We start from the raw sequence: 17,561 nt of genomic DNA on the forward strand, positions 1-17,561 counted from the left end.
CTGCGACCGGATGAATTACCCTATATCTTATTTTGATCTTTATAATTAATATATTGTATAGGCTTTGTATAATAACTTGATGTACTGTCTATTTTCCGACCGAGGTCAGAAAAGTGGACTTTAGGCAGCTATGTAGAATAAGGGGATAATGTAGACCCCGAAATACATTATATCATAGCACTATATCGTGGTGCTGCGGGAGTGCTGCGGGAGTGCTGCAGCACTACGGTGGGGCTATTATAGGAGTCGGAGGTACATAGCCAATAGATATCGAGATTTATATTCGGCTTTATGATCTATCTACCACTATACTAACATAGTAGACGCTCTCCCTGTTTATTGTTAGTTGTGTCGGTCGCAGATTTTGTCTAGGTAGGCCATTTGTGCTTTCTGTTTTCCCCTTTACCTCACACCATATACCTATACATACCATTTGCCCTTAACCTTCAATATGTCACATTTTGGACAGTACGCTGAGGCTGGCCCTTCTTCGCAGGTATCTTCATCGCAAATTGGATATCCAGACCGCCTTACCGACTGCGACTTTCTTTCATACGATTTAACACATGATCCCCTTACTCCTGACCAGTCAATCAGCCAACAAACACCAAATCCCGAAGCCCCCTCAATCCTTAGCATTCCAGAGTTCCAGGCTCCACATACTATCACTGCTCCAACAACCCTCGAACGAATTGGCCCTGGAGCTAAGAAGCTTTGGGTGTGCTATACGAAGATGAACAAAACACAATTTATTGAGTGGTGGCGACACACTACACACGCCCAACCAAATACTTCACGACGTAAAGTGAACTTTGAAGCGAATTATACATCACCACATTGGGAGCACTTCGACCAGGTTGCACACTATCAGACTGGACAGCCGATGGCACTTTGTCGACGATGTGGAAAGGCGATTCCTCATCCATCACAGTCTGGAGGTCTTCACTCGTTAAAAAAGCACCGTGAGAGCAAGACCTGTCAGCAGGGTGGAAGGAGTTCTTCTCTTCAGCAGACATTAAGGCAATCGCTACAGTTTGCGGTAATATATACTATCATATCTCAAAACGAACTATATACTAATTCAATATATCTTAGTCTGAGTGTCCTTCGGAGCAGAAGACCACTTTTAATACTGAGGATTGGGAACGAATTCAAATCAATTTAATCACAATGTGTCAGCTCCCCTTCCAGTTCCTCGAAAGGCCGGAAATATTTAAATTTGTTCGATTTGCTCGCCTCTCAAAAGATATACCTCCAATCTTGACTCCTAAGACAGCACGGCGTCGCCTACAAATGATGGTCAAGGGGGATCATCAAAAGGCCCTTTCTCTTTTACCAAAGAATGCTAAGCTTTCAATAGCACCTGACTGCTGGACTTCACCTTTTCAACAAGCGTTCATGGCAATTACTGGCTATTTTGTGGATTCTGGCTGGAATTATCATGAGATACTACTAGGCTTTGAGCCAGTATATGGTCAGCATACTGGTAGTCACCTGAGTGAGATACTACAGGATGTACTACAGCAGCATGATATTATTGATAGAGTGCTTGCGGTGACTACCGATAACGCCTCTAACAATAAAACACTTATGGAGAGCCTTCACCAGTCGATCGAACAGCTCAATCTCCCAGATAGCACACGAGTTGTACGAATTCCATGCCTTGCCCATGTGATTTAGCTCAGCTTAAAGGACCTCCTTGGATTGATGAAAGCCAACCCAAACAATGATACCGCCGATACTATCTGGTCGGAGGAAGAGAACAAGTCGGCTCTTCAAAAGGCCAAATCTGAGAAAGGAATCATCTATACACTTGCAAAGGTCAGTTATTCAATATCTTTATTAAAGCATACTTACACCATCTCTAGATCCGTGCTTTTGCAGTCTATGTCAACGCCAGTCCCCAACGACGGGAGTTCTTTCTAACACTACAAGACAGTGAGCCGAAGCTCGTACCAATACAAGATGTACGTACCCGCTGGAATTCAACATACCTAATGCTTCAGCGCGCAAATCGTCTGTCCGCTACATTTAATAGGTACTGTACTCTATATAACCAGCTTCGGTTCCAGCTAAGTGCACAAGAGTGGCGGCAGGTTGAATACCTGCTTTGTATCACAAAACCTTTTTACATATGGACAGTCGGACTATCCAAGGTTAAGGATGTCACTATTCATTGCGTGTTCGAGGTATATAACAGACTGTTTGGACATTTTGAAGACTCCCAGAAGCGCCTACATCGGAAGAAGGTTCCTTGGAAAAAGGCGATGCTTTGTGCTTTGAAGGCTGGAGAACAGAAGCTTGCAACTTACTACAAGGATACTGAGAAGGCTCATGGGCATCTTTATGCAATGGGGACGATCCTTACCCCTGTGCATAAGCTTGACTACTTCAAGGGAGCAGACTGGGCTGGCGATGATGCGGACTGGTACACAGTATACGAAAGCTCTCTACATTCCTACCTTAAGCGATACTATCAGCGCCAGCCTACAACTCAATCAGTAGATAAAGGCAAGGCTCCACAACGAACTGGGAGTATGTCTAGTCTACTTGCACAGACCCGACCGAGATCAGCTATCCAAGAGAAGGTTGGCTGGCGAGAAGAGTTAACAGGTTATCTCAATCTTCGTATGTATACCATAGAACTTGAAACCATGATATATACTAACTTCGCAAGGAACTGATGATGATGACCCATGTCAATTCTGGAGGCAACATGAGACCCAGTTCCCAACCCTTGCGGCGCTAGCCCGGGATGTCTTCTCTGTTCCTGCTACTGGCGCAGGAGTTGAACGGTTATTCAGCTCAGCGCGGGATGTCTGCCATTACAGACGTGGATCTCTCAATGCAACGACCATTCAAGATCTAATGATGCTCCGCTGTATGACGCGTTTTGATGCGAACCACACTCAAGGCCAGCTATCTACAGAAAGCCAGGACCCAAGTGAGAGGATGGAGGCCGATGAGGAGGCAGAGGCTCAACTATCTGATTATGATATGGCTGGTATCAGCGATAATGAGGAACTTGAGTCTGAAACTGAATATGTATCTGAAGCCGATAACATGGACGCCCATGATCGTGATGCTTCACCTGGTCTCCAGGACCCAGGCCTACCTCTGGATCAGGAGACTCTGGATCAAGAGACTCTAGATCAAGAGATAGACTCAGTTGAACTTCCAAATCATCACCCAATAGTTAGAATTGTACAAAGCGATAGCCAGCGTCCACATAGGGAACGGAAGCGTCGGAGAGATGATGATGAATATGTATATACTAAGAGGACCAAATAAAGCGCAAATAATCAAACAAATATGATAATGATCTTTTCCAGATTTCCTGTTTACTGTAAATAAAATACCCCAAAATTACTGGCTTTTCTACATAACTTATGCATGTCACGAGGTTAGTCGTGTTTGCACTGTTTACAGTGCTGCGGGACTTGTCAAGGCCTAATCCCTAGCGACAGCTCGGCAGCTATTCATATCGACAGTGGCGCCGGTCGTAGACTACGCGTCTAACGTCTAGATGTACGCGTATAAAGATAAGGCTATTGGGCCGATCAACCGCGTCTAAAGGATAGGAGCATAGGCGATTATAGGAACATTCCTCACAGTTACGACCAATATAGCAGAGGCGGAGGCCCACCTTGCCACTGTTCAACACCGTTTCTGGAGACGAGCTGTGAAGATGTGGACGGACATACATACCCTGCTAGAAACCAACCCTCTCCGCCGGAACACAGCACGCATCAAGAAATTCAGAAGATACCATCGTTCGCCGCTGTATCAAGTAGCAGACGCGCTAAGAACATTGAGATGGAAACACTGGAAACCATCAATCCGTTCACATTGGCACCATGGGAAGTACGCGTGCAGGCTGACGTTATACCAACCCCGCAGTCACCGACCGCACCAGGCGGGCTAATGCAGATCGCAACCAGCAGTTCGGCACGGAATGGGCTGGTCGGATTTGGGGTGGCGATCGAGAGGCAGCCATCTCGGTATCGAAAACTAAAACTGAAGACCCTTTCCGTCACATTGGGTGCAAGAGCAGAGCAAAATCCGTTCTCTGCGGAGCTAGCAGCGATGGCACATGCATTGAATATGTAGTTGGACTGAAAGACTACAGGATTACGCTGCTCACGAGCAACAAAGCGGCGGCTCTGACACTAAGGAATCCTCGACAACAGTCAGGCCAGGAATTTGTCTGCCAACTGTACAAGTTGATGAGAAAGCTACGGAAAAATGGAAACCAGATCAATATCCGGTGGATCTCAACGAGCGAAGACAACAAACTGCGGGGTCTGGCTAAAGAATAGGCCAGAGCCGCGACACAAGAAGATGCTCTCCCGCAAGAACGCGTCCCGAGAATGAAGTCAACAACACTGAATGTCGCACGGTCCCAAGCAGTCCCCAGCAATGACCTGCCAGTGAACGTAGGGAGACACGCAAAACGAGTTGATGCAGCACTCCCAGGCAAACACACTCGGCAGCTGTATGACCGATTATCGTGGAAAGAAGCGAGCGTGCTGGCCCAACTCCGAACCGGCATGGCAAGACTCAATGGATATCTATATCGAATCAAAGTAGCAGACACGGACCAGTGTGCGTGTGGACAAGCGAGAGAGACCGTAGAGCACTTCCTATTTTGTTGTCAAAAATGGACAGCGCACCGGACGGAACTACTACAATGTACCAACACCCACCGAGGAAATATATCCTTCTTCCTAGGAGGAAAGTCGCCTTCCGATGATCAGAAGTGGACGCCGAACTTAGAGGCGGTACGGACCTCAATACGATTCGCCATCGCCACGGGCCGACTCGAGGCCACCTAACCATGCCGACGAACATAAATCACCCCACTCTCGCCGATCTAACCCACCAATCACCTCGTGTTACGGATGGTAGACGCGCTTCAACTGCCGAAAATAGGATGTTGAACACTTGGAGAAGCGCCTTCAAGCCTGTCTACTAACGAAATTACTAATCCACGAGGATCCGCTGCGATACGAACATCTGAGATGACATATTTTGCAAGACTTTTTGTATGGGCTCTGAGGAGACACAGTGCTATATATATTATGACATGTATAGTAGATCAGAGATAGTTGCCCTTTCGGTTCAGCCGCCGGGCGTTAATAAATTGTGTGTGTGTGTACCAATTTCGCTGTACTCATTCCGTTTTACCGGAATCTCTGGAAATATCGAACTCTTTTGGAGGGTAGGTTACCACCTTTTTCTCGCCGAGTGCAGCGTGAAATGGACATCCAGGAACGACTTTCTTGTGTCGTTGAATAAACCAAGGCGCAAATTCAGCATCTATTTTGCGGTAAGACGCAATTTCCTGCGCTTTCTCTGCTCCCGACAGCTTTTCCTGTTGTTGCCAGTAGGATTCTGTGGGGTCTGGCAATACGGTCTCCACAAACAACATGAAGGTTCCCAAGAGAAAAGTGATGAACCAATCCAGGATTGGGTTCACAGGTTCGATCTGGCACGCCTTCAAAGTTGTGGGCAGTGACAGACAAATTGCAATCCTTCGACCCAGCCAGCGTAAGCCAGGCGGGAAAAAGCGGAAGGCAAACTGGTCAAAGCAACCTTCGGCCACAAGATTTGCACGCTCAGGTGCGATCCCCATGTTTGATTCGACTTCCTCGTTGTACCTCATAAGGTCATCCCAGTCAGTGGGGAAGCTGTGGATAGGCTTGCCCTCAACGTGGAACAATTTGGACATCTCTTGCCAAAAAAGATGAGATGCCTTTTTCTGTTTGTCGCTAAAGCCAGGAAAACCTAGCTTTAGCTTTAGACGGTGCATAGTTGCCGCCGTGTAGGTCAAGGTATACACGTAGTCCTCGTTGTGACCGAAGTCTCCCGGAAATTGCTTGCTGTAGTAGACATGGAGATCATTGATGTGGTTGACTGATTTCTTTGTAAGAGGGTGATGAGGTCCATGCCACCACCAGATTGCATTGTTGTTGGCAGTCTGCTCGACTCTCTGGGTAGCCTTGTAGACAATTTTTCCTCCATCTGACCGCCAGACTGCACGAGACCCCTGCTCGGTGGCAATGAAGTTCGGGAATGTGATTGCGTAGACAAGATTGAGCATAAATTGATTCAACCCATAGCCGGCAGACAGACGCCAAATCTCTTCGTAGTCTTTCTCGGGGTCTAGTGATTCGATTCTCTGCTGGATCCAATAATATGGGAGGCGTGCAGTTGATGAGGAATCCATAGTTGATTGATTTGTCATGTGGGATATTGTGTGAGGCACACACATGGAAAGATGATGGTCAGTAGCAAAACTGTAGCGTAACTGTAGCGGTCATGCGCGTATTTATTTAATCGCGGAGCGATTAAATGACGCTCGGAATGCCGCACGGCATTACGTCAATCAGTTCGCCCTCAGGTCGGCTGATGGAGCGTTGTACTCCGGCTCAGCCTGCGACAACAACTGGTCTCCTTGAGAGGCTGAGTGGTGCTACATTAAGTTGAAGAGTGGGCCGATGTAATGGCCCACGGGGAGCCGCCGGAAACGGGGGACGGAGCCGAGAGGATTCAATTCATCCGATGCAGATTCTGGTTATTCTGGTTGGCTAGCGGCCTTCTTGCATTTTACTCATTTTACTGCCACCGTGGACCAAGTACACCGGAATGCCGCGGAGTTAGATCCACGCACAAAATTGGATCATCGAAAGGCCCTGGAGATACCATAGCAGGCAGTGGCCGGGGAAAAGCCGGAGAAAAGCTGGGTATGTAACGGATAAGTCGGCTGGATTGGTTCGGCTTTTGCTAGGTTCCGCTGACTAAAGTTATATTGGGGAGCCACGTCCCGAGGCCCAGGACTGCACAGCTACGTGAACATCGCAACCAGTGATTTGCCGGTTAGATATTCCTCTAGATCCGCAAAAATGGTTAAACAGGGGGATTTCAGCGGAATCGACTGCAGTATATTTGCTTAACCCTCCTTTGCTTTCTCATTTCCTCATCAGTCTTGGTATACTGGTAACTGGTGTTTCAAGAAAAACCCACATAGTCGGTGATAATGCAACTTTTAACTTCAATTTTAGACTATTGAAATCCATGGCATAGAAAATAGGATTACAGCATGATATACAATACTTACACAGCTATGCAGACGCAATTCCCTACATCACGTCCTATTATCTGTTGAAAGTAGATGTTATAAAGTCTTCGGGAAATGCTAGAGCAAACACACGCAACAATTGCCACACCAAAGCATAACATAACTTAGCTGCTTTTGAGTATATGAGATTGAGCGATGCGATTTCCTTTCATAAGGTCTGACAAAAGCTTTCGGGACCACAAGGTCAATTTAGCATTACTGTATTAAATGCATGAGATTACTTTTCAAGAGCCTTTCCTTTTCCTTCGAATAAATATTGGCATGCATTGTTATCCGTGGGGAACTCGGGAATCAGGCCCATTACCGGTGTCGGCGCAATAACGCCGGTATACCGGACGATTTATTAATCCTCCATGTTTTGTAATTTATGCTATGTATAGGCTTCTCCAAAACCCAACTTGGGTCCGACTTCTATAACCCAACCCAACCCAAGACCCAATACTGGGTACCCTAGTCCCATCTCTTGGCACTCCTATGGGACCAAATGGTGGGAGTTGGCAAGGTCTATAACCGCCTACTACCCTATAACACCACTATTCTACACCCGCCTAGCACTTTTAGTCATCCTCCGGTCCTAATATTAACGCTCGACTTATATAGTTATTCCCTTCGTTTCCACTAGCGACTAAAACGACGCCGAAAATAGCTCCCCTTTAGCTAAATCTAAGTCCCCCCCCCCCTTTTCGCTATCAGTTTATAAAGATATACTATATAACCTTACACATAGATATCACTGGTTATGGTGTGAAGCAAGAACTCTATTAGATAATAGACCAATAATAATTAACTATATAAGAACCACAACTTATATACATACGAATCTATAGTTCGGCTCTATTACTAGGAATGGTTTAACCTCCCGGTAACTAGAACTCGTTTCAATACGATTCAATAATTGAAACAAACGAACCTCCACGTTTGCGCCGCAGTTGATGCTGTTTCTTCACATATCTATATATCACTAGTTTGCCACCTGACTGCTGTCTCATCAGAAGTTAAAAGTTAAATAGTATCCTGTCATCCCATGAAATATTGTGACATCCTGTTCCTCTGCGCCCCACTGAGAAATGTTAGGCTATTTGCAATACAACAGCAATTGTCTTTTGCACTCGGGTATCTAGGGAACTTCCATGGTTCGCTGGCCCAAGATGATTTGAACCCGAAATTGATTGCGAATGCACATTTTCCTTGCCATTTGACATTGTTGTTACCTTAGGGAAATGGATGATAAGGTCTGAATCGTAGGGGAGTAAGCGTTGCTAAAATTGACATCCTATGAAATTGAGTAGAGAAATACATGTATCATCAATCTAGTTTCAAAGCAACAATCAACGGATGGTGTTCGGTCTTATGACCAAAATCTGTGTCAAATCGTGTAAACATAGATCACCTTCCTCGCCATTTCCATCTGCCCTAAGCTCTGCCCTAACCCCCAACCTACAGATCCTCGCCCTCAACCCAATTGCCATGCAGTCCCTGCCTCAACCGAAGCGGCAGCAGGATGACAGCCTTTGCCTTGGTGAACTCCCTGGTATCCAGCAAGTGCAACTCGCTGCACATAGAAATATAGTTATTCACCAGAGCCATAACATACCCACCGCCCTCAACGGTAGATCCGCGCCGCGGAATGAAAATTGGTTCTTGCACCATATGTGTCTTTCCAGGGAAGTAGATCTCTGTCACTCCAGTTTCAATATCCAGGTGCGCTAGAGCGTTATACAGCGGGTGTCCACCACCCAGCTGAGGCATGATGGTCGGGAAATCGGTTCCGAGGGCAGGGTTCATTAAGTCAAAGAAGCAGTGCTTGTACGGTTGGGCGGCGAAGCGGTCATCAATGCGGTAGAACTCCGAGTTGTCGCTTTGGAGAACCGTTGAGTTCACCAAGTCGAGCTGCTCGGAGTTGGGGTTGATAGTGAACCGGGTTAGCTGGGAGTGGATGGAACTCGGCTCAGGAGAGTTTCCTTGCGCATCCGGCCACCAAAAGAAGACGTTCTTCTCGCTCAGTCCGAGGTCGAGTACGACATTGCCGGATTCGTCTTCGTAGGCGTTGGCTACATGGCCCGGGAAAGAGTTTTGGTAGCGGAACCACTGGGAGAGGTGACAAATGATGAGATGATGGAAGGAGAAAGATAGGGTGCGGGGAACATACCTTGAGACTGGATGGCTTTGCTCCTCGTCGTGGAAGGACTCCAATATAGAATGGAGTTTCGGGGCTCCACTGCCAGTGCTCGCCGCCCTGCTTCATTCTCTCAATGTCACAGACCTGAGGGATGACGGGGAAAAGGACCTAAATAACAAGGGGGAACAATATCAGAAGAGGATTCGCTAAAAATACAAGAATCACTACTCACCCAGTTCTCCGTGACAGCAAAATCGTGAATCATAGCCACAACAGGCGCAGTAAACCACACGGTTTCCAAGAACTTTCCGTCGGCTGCAATGCGGTAATAACAGACATCGGGTGTTCCATCGCCCTTGGCTTCATATCCGAAGCAGACCATCTCCCCCGTGCGCGGGTCGAATTTCGGGTGTGCGGTGAATGTCAAACTGGGCAACTGTCCATCGAAGTCGTACAGGCCGGTTGTCTCGAGGGTGTGAGGATTCAACGCATATGGTGGAGCGTCTTCCTTCAGAGCCAACAATTTGCCGTTAAAGTGAACGACGTTTGTGTTGGCTGTGGTGCGGATCTCGAATTGCACGGCATCGGTGAATTTGTTACGGTATTTACCTACAGAAAGAAACGAGTTATTAGTTATATGTGAGCTTGTCAACGGTGAGGGTTAGTACCAAGCAATGCTCTTTGGGCCTCTCGTTCCCGGACGAACTTCTCTGTTCGGACAAAACGCTGCTTGAAGGAGACCGAGCCGTCTTTGATTTTGAAGGCGCTGATACTGCCATCGCCATTGAACCACTGTTGTCATGTCAGCTATCCTGCTATTTTGGGATTGAAGATTCGTATCAATTCGCTCACTGGATCATTCTCGATGAAGGGCGAGAATTGGGGATCGGGCATCACCCGGTAGAATGTCCCATCAATGTCTTCCGGGATCTCGCCATACACCTCCAGATTCAGAACTTCTCCTTCCACTCGGCATGGCTTCATGAACCCGGAAAATTGCGGGCGGTTTGGGAAGACTTTCCGGGGCTTTTGAGAAAGAACGGACATTTTGGTTATCTCGAAGGCAAGGAAAGAAGATCGTGTGTAGTAGAAAAATCGTCAAGTGTAGACAATCTCATACAAGAATTTACTTTTTATTTAATTATCACAGAACTATGAAGTACAACCTTGTGTCATCTACACTTTTGTTTCCTCCCCGACGGAATAGCGGGGATGCTGCTTGTATACCCCCGGTATCCCCGGTGGGTCATTTTCCACTTACACATCCCAAGGTTGGAAATATAGGTGATCATTTCAATGTAAAATTCATTTCGATCGTGCCGGGTAGCTTAGCCCCGGGTGTTCCGGGGCTTACTGTATATTGGGAGAACACAGGGTATGAGGAATTTTGAGCCACCTGCCAACGCTGTATTGCATATAATCTACCAATACTCCGTATACTTTCCCAATCTACGATCCACGCCGTAGATCTTTCATCTTATCAATGACCGTGTTCTTGCTCGTCGAACTTTCATTTCTGCTCACCGAATAAAACCGTGGAAGCTACCCATAATAAGCTAGGATACAAGACTGCTATTTATAGTATGCAGGAACAGGCTCATCGTCATTAAATCCCCCTTCCGTACATCCAGGAAGTCTGTGTCAATTATCTGTACACGCTAGTAATTTAACGTTTTCTTTTAACAATATAATAAATTACTTTGTGAAGGCCTAATGTTCATATTTGGTTTATTGGGTTAAAAAACTGCGATAGACTTATATACTAATATATAAAGCCTATTCTTGAGCCTCAAAAAATATATTGAAATGTACATCCAGGTTTCAACCGTAACTGTATTACAGTGCGTAATTGACAATTTAGGCAAATAGTTTTTTTTTACAAGATGGGGCAGTACTCAGGAATATCCCCACAGCATGTCATACACGCATCAATTTGTAGGTGCGCGCTGTGAAGAAGCAACGGCAAATGAAAAAGGGGGCTGTTCCCCCGCTTCCAGGCGAAATTCCCCATTGCAACCGAACTGTGATTGGTCAGAAGTGGACCCCAGATCTTTCACTAGGGCAACTCCCGACATATTCCGAGGTTTCCTTACTCCGTAATTCTTCTCATAATTATCCCATGGCAGACCAGCGTCCTCAGTCTTCGACCCCGGGTGATTCCGACATCCGACCGACAAAAACGCAGGGCCGGAAACGCAAGAGAGTATCTGTGGCATGTCGGTCCTGTCGGGTCCGCAAGTCTCGTGTATGTTATACGATCGCCATATATTCTAGAGTTGATGGCTGAATTTTTCAATATAGTGTGATGGTGCACGACCGTGTTCGACATGCGAAGTTATGGACACGGAGTGCCGATATGAGCAGCCGTACAGCCAGCCTGTAGCAATAACTAACGGCAGCAGTGAGCGGTGAGTCAATCTGTTCAGGATGTCTACACGATCCAAACTCATCCGTGTAGGCAAGAGGAGAGTCTGCTCGAGCAGCGATTACAGGCAATAGAAAAAAGGTTGCGGCTATCTGGGCCAGACAAGGAATTCGATAGCCCTGAAATGCATACAGCCACCTCTCCCACAATTCAGGAGAACCATGAATCCCGACGTAGTCCGGGAATGAAAGGGCCGCTGGATCAAGACGATGGAGTGGATGGTATGGGCGCCGTGGCACTCAAAGATGGGGCTGACGAAGAAGAATATTTTGGTACAGTTCAATTTATCACTGCAAATTGTTTTATGGGACCCTGTCTAACGATTTGAAAGGCGCTTCATCTAATGTGGCCTTCTTGCGCTTCATTCATGCCGTTAGCCATCCGGTCAACCCCGCCGACAATTTACCTCTCTCAAGCATAGATGTTTCCACCGAAGTTGGCCAATCAAACGATAACCGCTTCGATGCATTCCTAAGAAGACCATCGGGTATCAGCAGTCTAACTGAGTCTCAGGGAAGAGTTCGCGTAGATCCCTTCGCGCTTCCCCCTCAAGTGGAAGCAGACGCCTTGTTGCATTTATTTTTCACCACCGTCAATCTGATGATTCCCTGCATCTATGAAAGCTCGTTCCGAGACACTTACAGGAAGTTGCAGATTGACGGGATTCGGAGTGTTCGGAGATCCTGGCTGGGGACTCTGAATGTCGTGTTCGCCCTCGCGACAAATGTCATGACGGCGACTTCACCGAATATTGAAAGGGCCACGAGGGCCAGTATTTATTTTGAGCGGGCGATGGAATTGGTGAAATCAGATATTTTAGGGCGTCTTTCATTGGAAATGGGTATGGCACACATTTAATGGCTTGCGTTCAACTCACACTGACGTGCTTAGTGCAATTATTCCTTTTGATGGAGGGGTACCTTGAAGGAACTACATCTTCATCGCTTGCCTGGACGTTACATGGCCTGGCTGTGAAAGGGGCATACCAACTTGGTCTTCATATTATGGACTCGAAGAGCATGTCGCAAACCGATCGGGAAGTGCGCAGGAGATCATGGTATTGGTGTGTTATGAATGATCGGCATGTGTCTGTAATTCCGTATATGGCGAAGTATACTAATGACGATCAGGTTCCTGAGCGTGACTTACGGTCGGCCCCCTTTGATTCCCTTGACCCATGTGAGATTCGAGGCCAGCCCCTATATAACATTCAGCAATGTGCCCAGTGGTGTTACCGTATCCAGCCTGGCTTATTTTGATGCTATGATGTAAGCAAATTTCCCTCGAAAATTTCTGCAGTTTTGACTAATTTTGATAGGTCTATTGCTCACATCATGGGCGACGCCCTGGAGCGTCTCTATGACCAAAATCTCGGGCTTCGCCCTCGTCTCCCCATGAGTGAAAGCCTCAACCAGATCTCCAAACTGCGCTGGGAACTAGCCCAGTGGCAGGATAATCTCCCATCCTGTTTACAAATAATAGCCTCCCAGGACACGCTGGATGATGTCCCTTTGACGGTCGGAACCACGAGACTCCGCGTCCTACTTTCTCTCCGCTTCCTCGGTGCGAGAATACTTATTCTACGCCCAGTCCTCAGTCAATTTCTCGATTTTCCGGGTATGACATTTTCGAACGAACATCAGTCGGAATGGCTGCGGAATTCAAGTGCAGTTTTGCTAGCGGATTTAGTCCGCACGTGTGGCGATATCCTACAAATCAGCAAAAGTATCTTAGCCGGTTCCAGGAATGATCAGAATCTGCTTGGGGCTTGGTGGTTTTCTTGTTATTATAGTATGCATACCCTAGTTCTTATGATGTGTTTGATTAGTACTAACCACGCGCAGCTTTCAACTCCTCCCTCGCGGTCTTGGGAATCCTTCTGATAAAAAGAATCCCGGCATACTCCGGGCAATTATCTACATTTTCCGTAACTGAATTGCGAAGTCTGCTAGAGACAGCTATGGAGGTCCTACGTGGGCTGAACAAGGGCAGTGAAACCGTCATGCGCTGTCGAGATACTTTGATGAGGCTTATCACTGCGTTTGATTTTGATGGTAACAATGCCTATCCATTTCTTGGTACCACATATGACTGACAAATCAACGTGCCGCAAATGTAGCCGGATTTACACCAGAATCATTCTCACTATCCCCATCCAGCGCGTGGGCGTGGCAATTTGTTAACCCGGGCTTGTTCAGCTCGGAGGCATCGTTGAGTCTTGCTCCAGGGACGGTTGATATTGCGTCTGGCTCTCAGTTTCCAATATCGACGAATATTGGAGTGCGCCCAGAGCATGACATCTTCCATCTCCCTGGATGAGTTCCACCGTATCCACCTCCAGTCGAGGAATGACTGGCGGAATCGGTCCATGTTGTTAGTTAGAGGGAAAGAGGTATCTACCTGATCGGCCGAACAGTTATCGAGCTGGATCGCTCCGTGTTTTGGGTCAGAGGGCATGGAGGTATCGAATGGCGGAATCGGCCCATGTTACGGCTGAGACAGCACAGTGTTTTCGACCATTCCCCACAAATAATGTGGTTTTCATCAGACTTTATAGCTGCGTGGTATCTGGTATGATAGGGCCTTTTTCGCCCAGTTGAAGTCCCAAGGGAGGTTTACCGCTGAACTCGGACCTCGTAATGACTTTCGCGGTCGCGGTAAGGCCATTGCGAAACCAGTCTTGCCAAAGTTAAAGATATATCCCTCCGCGATACCGTATTTGCCGATGATATTACGGACGAGATTAAACGACTACCTCAGGATCATCGCAGGCTGCTCGCTGGTAATCGTACCCTCGCCCAACATCTATCCTCACTTAGCCACTATTCCCCTGCTCCTACTTCTTTGAAAGGGGAAGGATACTAACAAAACAACCTGCCGCCACCATTTGACGTGAACGTGTGATTATGCGTACCTAAGCAAGTTTACATTGTACAATTATCTTACTTGGCATAGCTATCTTTAGTCAATCAATGGCTAGGCTTGACTTAGCGCTTTGCCTTTCCCCTGGGCGTTAAACAACTCGCCCTGACTGGCCATAGTACCAGAGGTTGTGCGTATTCTCCACTTGCGGCTCGTGTGTGCAGGTGATTGGTTTGTTGAACCATTTGCTGATCACTTAATTATGTAGCACGCTACCTGTTTGCAGTCCTGACAAGAACAACTTTACTAGATCTTCACTCTGAATATCTTAGTTCACAGGAAAATCGAACTCGCCCCAACGAGGTGACCATATTCCCGAATACACGTAGCTAAACATGGATGCACGGAATATATATGCATTGACTTGCGTACATTGAACCCATAGGGTTGAGAACATGTTGCAAGCCAGCCCTGCTCTTACACACATAAAGTAGCATCACTTCTCTTGCGCCTTCTATTATGAGGCTCATGGAACTTCTGCTCGTACTTCTGTAGAACGTCCATTCGCATGTACTGTACGATCGGAATTTGTGGAAAGCTATTCACGCATCTATGGAACACCTTCATTCCAAATGCCCGACTTTCCGGGAGAAAGCACCCCATTGGGATCCAGCACATCCTTCAAGCGTCCTGTAAACTTATTGAACGCAAAGCCGTTGAAGTCCAACTTGGCCGCAATCTGGTCCATGTAGCGCACATGCGTGCGGTACTCCATATATCCCTGCTCCGCACCATCATGCAGCAAGTTCCTGCACAACTCGAGGACGCGTGCCTCCTCTCTGGACGTGTAGATGACCAGCTCGATGCCGACTACGTAGCGCGGGTAGACATGGAAGTCGGCGAAGAAGTCGAACTTCGCGTCAATGGTGCGTTGCTTCGCTGTCATGTACCACTCGTACAACTCACGTCCGGATGGAGGGATGATGGGCGAGAAGTCGACGTGTGCACCGCCCTTCTCGGCTCGGCTGTCGACGATGCCCAGTGGGGTGAGCGTTGGGATGCCACTGTGCGGAATCTCTTCTTCTTTGATCTCTGCTGCGGTGATGGCGCGGCCTGGGGATCCGGGAAACTCGCGCCATTCGATCTTCACACCTGGGATCGTGGAGAACGCGCGTTGCACGGTTTGAATTAACGCTGGGAGCATTTCGACTGAGCCATATAGCGAGAAGTAGGTTTTCCAGAATCCCCAGTTATGTTCCGCACGGATTTCCTCGAGTACGCTGTAAGGTACGTATGAGTTGGGCTCCATGTACGGGGCCAGTTTGGCGTGAACCTCGGGGACTTTGGATGTAAGCGCGATGCGGAAGATGTTGGCGATGGAAGGTGAGTTGAGGATGATGGAGCGCCGCATCAGGTCTGACAAAGTCCCGGTGAGAGGGATGAGGTCTGCTTCCTTGGGAACGCTGACTTCAAGAGTGGCGTATGCCTCGGGGGCGGGAGTGATATGCATGCCAATCTTGGTGACGACACCTGTTTTTGTTAGTGATTGAGTTGTTGAGGAGATGGGAGAACGTTAAGTCTTACCGAGGTTGGATTGGTAGAACAGACCGTCAAGGGTTGGGCCAAAGCCTCTGTTGGATGGTAAGTCAATATGTTATTGGGGTGAGAGCATAGGCGAGCCAATGAACTGTGAACATACCCCTTGTATAGCGCGAACGTTTTATTATCCTTCATCGCTCCCATACCCGTCCGAAGCAATTCACCATTAGGCAGCACAACTTCCATGCCGCACTGTGACTGCGAATGCTCTCCATTGGGCGTATATCCAAAGCCTCGGTCCATGGTATTTCCCAAAACAGAACCCCATCCAATGGCCGGCACCGATGGCCAGAGGTTCAGGCCCTGTCGTTGGATTTCCTCGTAAAGGTCGAAGAAGGATACACCCGGCTCGACTATCGCGTATCCGTACTCTTCGTTTACCTCGACGATCGTGTTCATTCGGTGCAGATCTAGGATAACGCATCCTTTGACGACAGAGCTGGATCCACCATATCTATGACCGTTAGTGATATGCAGATGGCATAGGAGCGATATACATCATGGACGACATACCCCAGGTTCTTTCCCCGTGACACTGTCCACAAACACACCTTGTGCTTATTTGCAAGCTTCACGACCTCCTGGACCTCTTCCACAGTACTGGGTCGAGCGGCACCGCTTGGTGTGTGGTTTCCTGAGGCTGAAAATGGATCGCCGTAAGACTTCTGGCCTTGAGTACCCTCGAGTGCGCCATGACTAGGGGTGCGGGAAATGTTGTCTTCTCCGAGCACACGGGCGACGTCGTCAAAGAAATTGCCCAATGCCTGGGGGTTGACAGTTGGAGATCTATGGGGTGCCATTGTGTCGCTGTCTGCAAGTGGAGGACTACGATATGTCTACAGGGATCTACGGAAATACTTATTATATGCACATCCCTTTATTTCTGGGGTCATGATCAACAACAGCTCCTACTAATTTACCAGCAGCCGGGGATACCGGGGGAAGCTCACCCGCGGTCAATCCCCCAACAAACCGGCCGCTGGTATGGACCCACGCTCGCCCCGCTTTGATGTCGAAAGTTTACCCCTCTCGGCGTGGTCAGATTTTTCAGTATTATCCACCGACAGTCTCTCAATTGGTTCTTTCGGCAGTAGTGCGTAGGGATATCCTGTAATTTGAAACAAAGCTGGAGTATTGATTGAAGAACTATTTGGGAGACTGCTGTTGAGAGGTTCTATATGCCTGAGGCTAGTATTGGCATGTGACAGCTCGAGGATTCCCAATTGACCCGTTTACCAGATGGGGTAGACGCTGAACCAGCCCTGTCCTTGGTATTTCACCATCTCTAAGACTGACAGTTTCCACATCAGAGGTTACGTTGGACTTTTCTGACTCAGTGGGAAACGGGACCTCGGGATTGAGAATCCCCCGAGTTTTTAGGGAAAAGGCCGGGAAGCAATCCCTGGGTATCCGCG

At 47.7% G+C, this 17,561-nt stretch overlaps 6 protein-coding genes across 6 annotated transcripts; 2 read left to right on the plus strand and 4 right to left on the minus strand.

Annotated features, from left to right (window-relative positions):
* Window positions 1–770: 770 nt before the first annotated feature.
* On the minus strand, window positions 771–1,016 carry N7455_006056 (uncharacterized protein; the record flags this gene model as incomplete). Its single annotated transcript, XM_065605224.1, has 1 exon — window positions 771–1,016. The coding sequence occupies one exon, from the start codon at window positions 1,014–1,016 to the stop codon at window positions 771–773; it is 246 nt and encodes an 81-aa protein (XP_065461078.1).
* Window positions 1,017–2,952: 1,936 nt separating this feature from the next.
* Window positions 2,953–3,291, plus strand: N7455_006057 (uncharacterized protein; the record flags this gene model as incomplete). Its single annotated transcript, XM_065605225.1, has 1 exon — window positions 2,953–3,291. One exon carries the CDS (start codon window positions 2,953–2,955, stop codon window positions 3,289–3,291), a length of 339 nt encoding a protein of 112 aa, XP_065461079.1.
* Window positions 3,292–5,319: 2,028 nt separating this feature from the next.
* On the minus strand, window positions 5,320–6,229 carry N7455_006058 (uncharacterized protein; the record flags this gene model as incomplete). The annotated part of the gene is made up of 2 exons (XM_065605226.1): window positions 5,320–5,374; window positions 5,427–6,229. 2 exons carry the CDS (start codon window positions 6,227–6,229, stop codon window positions 5,320–5,322), a joined length of 858 nt encoding a protein of 285 aa, XP_065461080.1.
* Window positions 6,230–8,578: 2,349 nt separating this feature from the next.
* On the minus strand, window positions 8,579–10,307 carry N7455_006059 (carotenoid oxygenase family protein; the record flags this gene model as incomplete). Its single annotated transcript, XM_065605227.1, has 5 exons — window positions 8,579–9,229; window positions 9,291–9,428; window positions 9,493–9,869; window positions 9,929–10,052; window positions 10,113–10,307. The coding sequence occupies 5 exons, from the start codon at window positions 10,305–10,307 to the stop codon at window positions 8,579–8,581; spliced, it is 1,485 nt and encodes a 494-aa protein (XP_065461081.1).
* Window positions 10,308–11,379: 1,072 nt separating this feature from the next.
* Window positions 11,380–14,004, plus strand: N7455_006060 (uncharacterized protein; the record flags this gene model as incomplete). Its single annotated transcript, XM_040962587.2, has 9 exons — window positions 11,380–11,505; window positions 11,562–11,668; window positions 11,719–11,957; window positions 12,017–12,526; window positions 12,577–12,748; window positions 12,816–12,953; window positions 13,004–13,302; window positions 13,530–13,739; window positions 13,805–14,004. The coding sequence occupies 9 exons, from the start codon at window positions 11,380–11,382 to the stop codon at window positions 14,002–14,004; spliced, it is 2,001 nt and encodes a 666-aa protein (XP_040806969.2).
* A 1,153-nt stretch (window positions 14,005–15,157) lies between these two features.
* On the minus strand, window positions 15,158–16,946 carry N7455_006061 (FAD-binding oxidoreductase; the record flags this gene model as incomplete). The annotated part of the gene is made up of 4 exons (XM_040962588.2): window positions 15,158–16,077; window positions 16,132–16,178; window positions 16,247–16,600; window positions 16,660–16,946. The coding sequence occupies 4 exons, from the start codon at window positions 16,944–16,946 to the stop codon at window positions 15,158–15,160; spliced, it is 1,608 nt and encodes a 535-aa protein (XP_040806972.2).
* Between the last annotated feature and the right edge of the window lie 615 nt (window positions 16,947–17,561).

This window comes from Penicillium solitum (assembly GCF_028829755.1).
Source record: "Penicillium solitum strain IBT 25940 chromosome Unknown utg000004l_segment0_segment0, whole genome shotgun sequence".
NCBI classification, from domain to species: domain Eukaryota; kingdom Fungi; phylum Ascomycota; class Eurotiomycetes; order Eurotiales; family Aspergillaceae; genus Penicillium; species Penicillium solitum.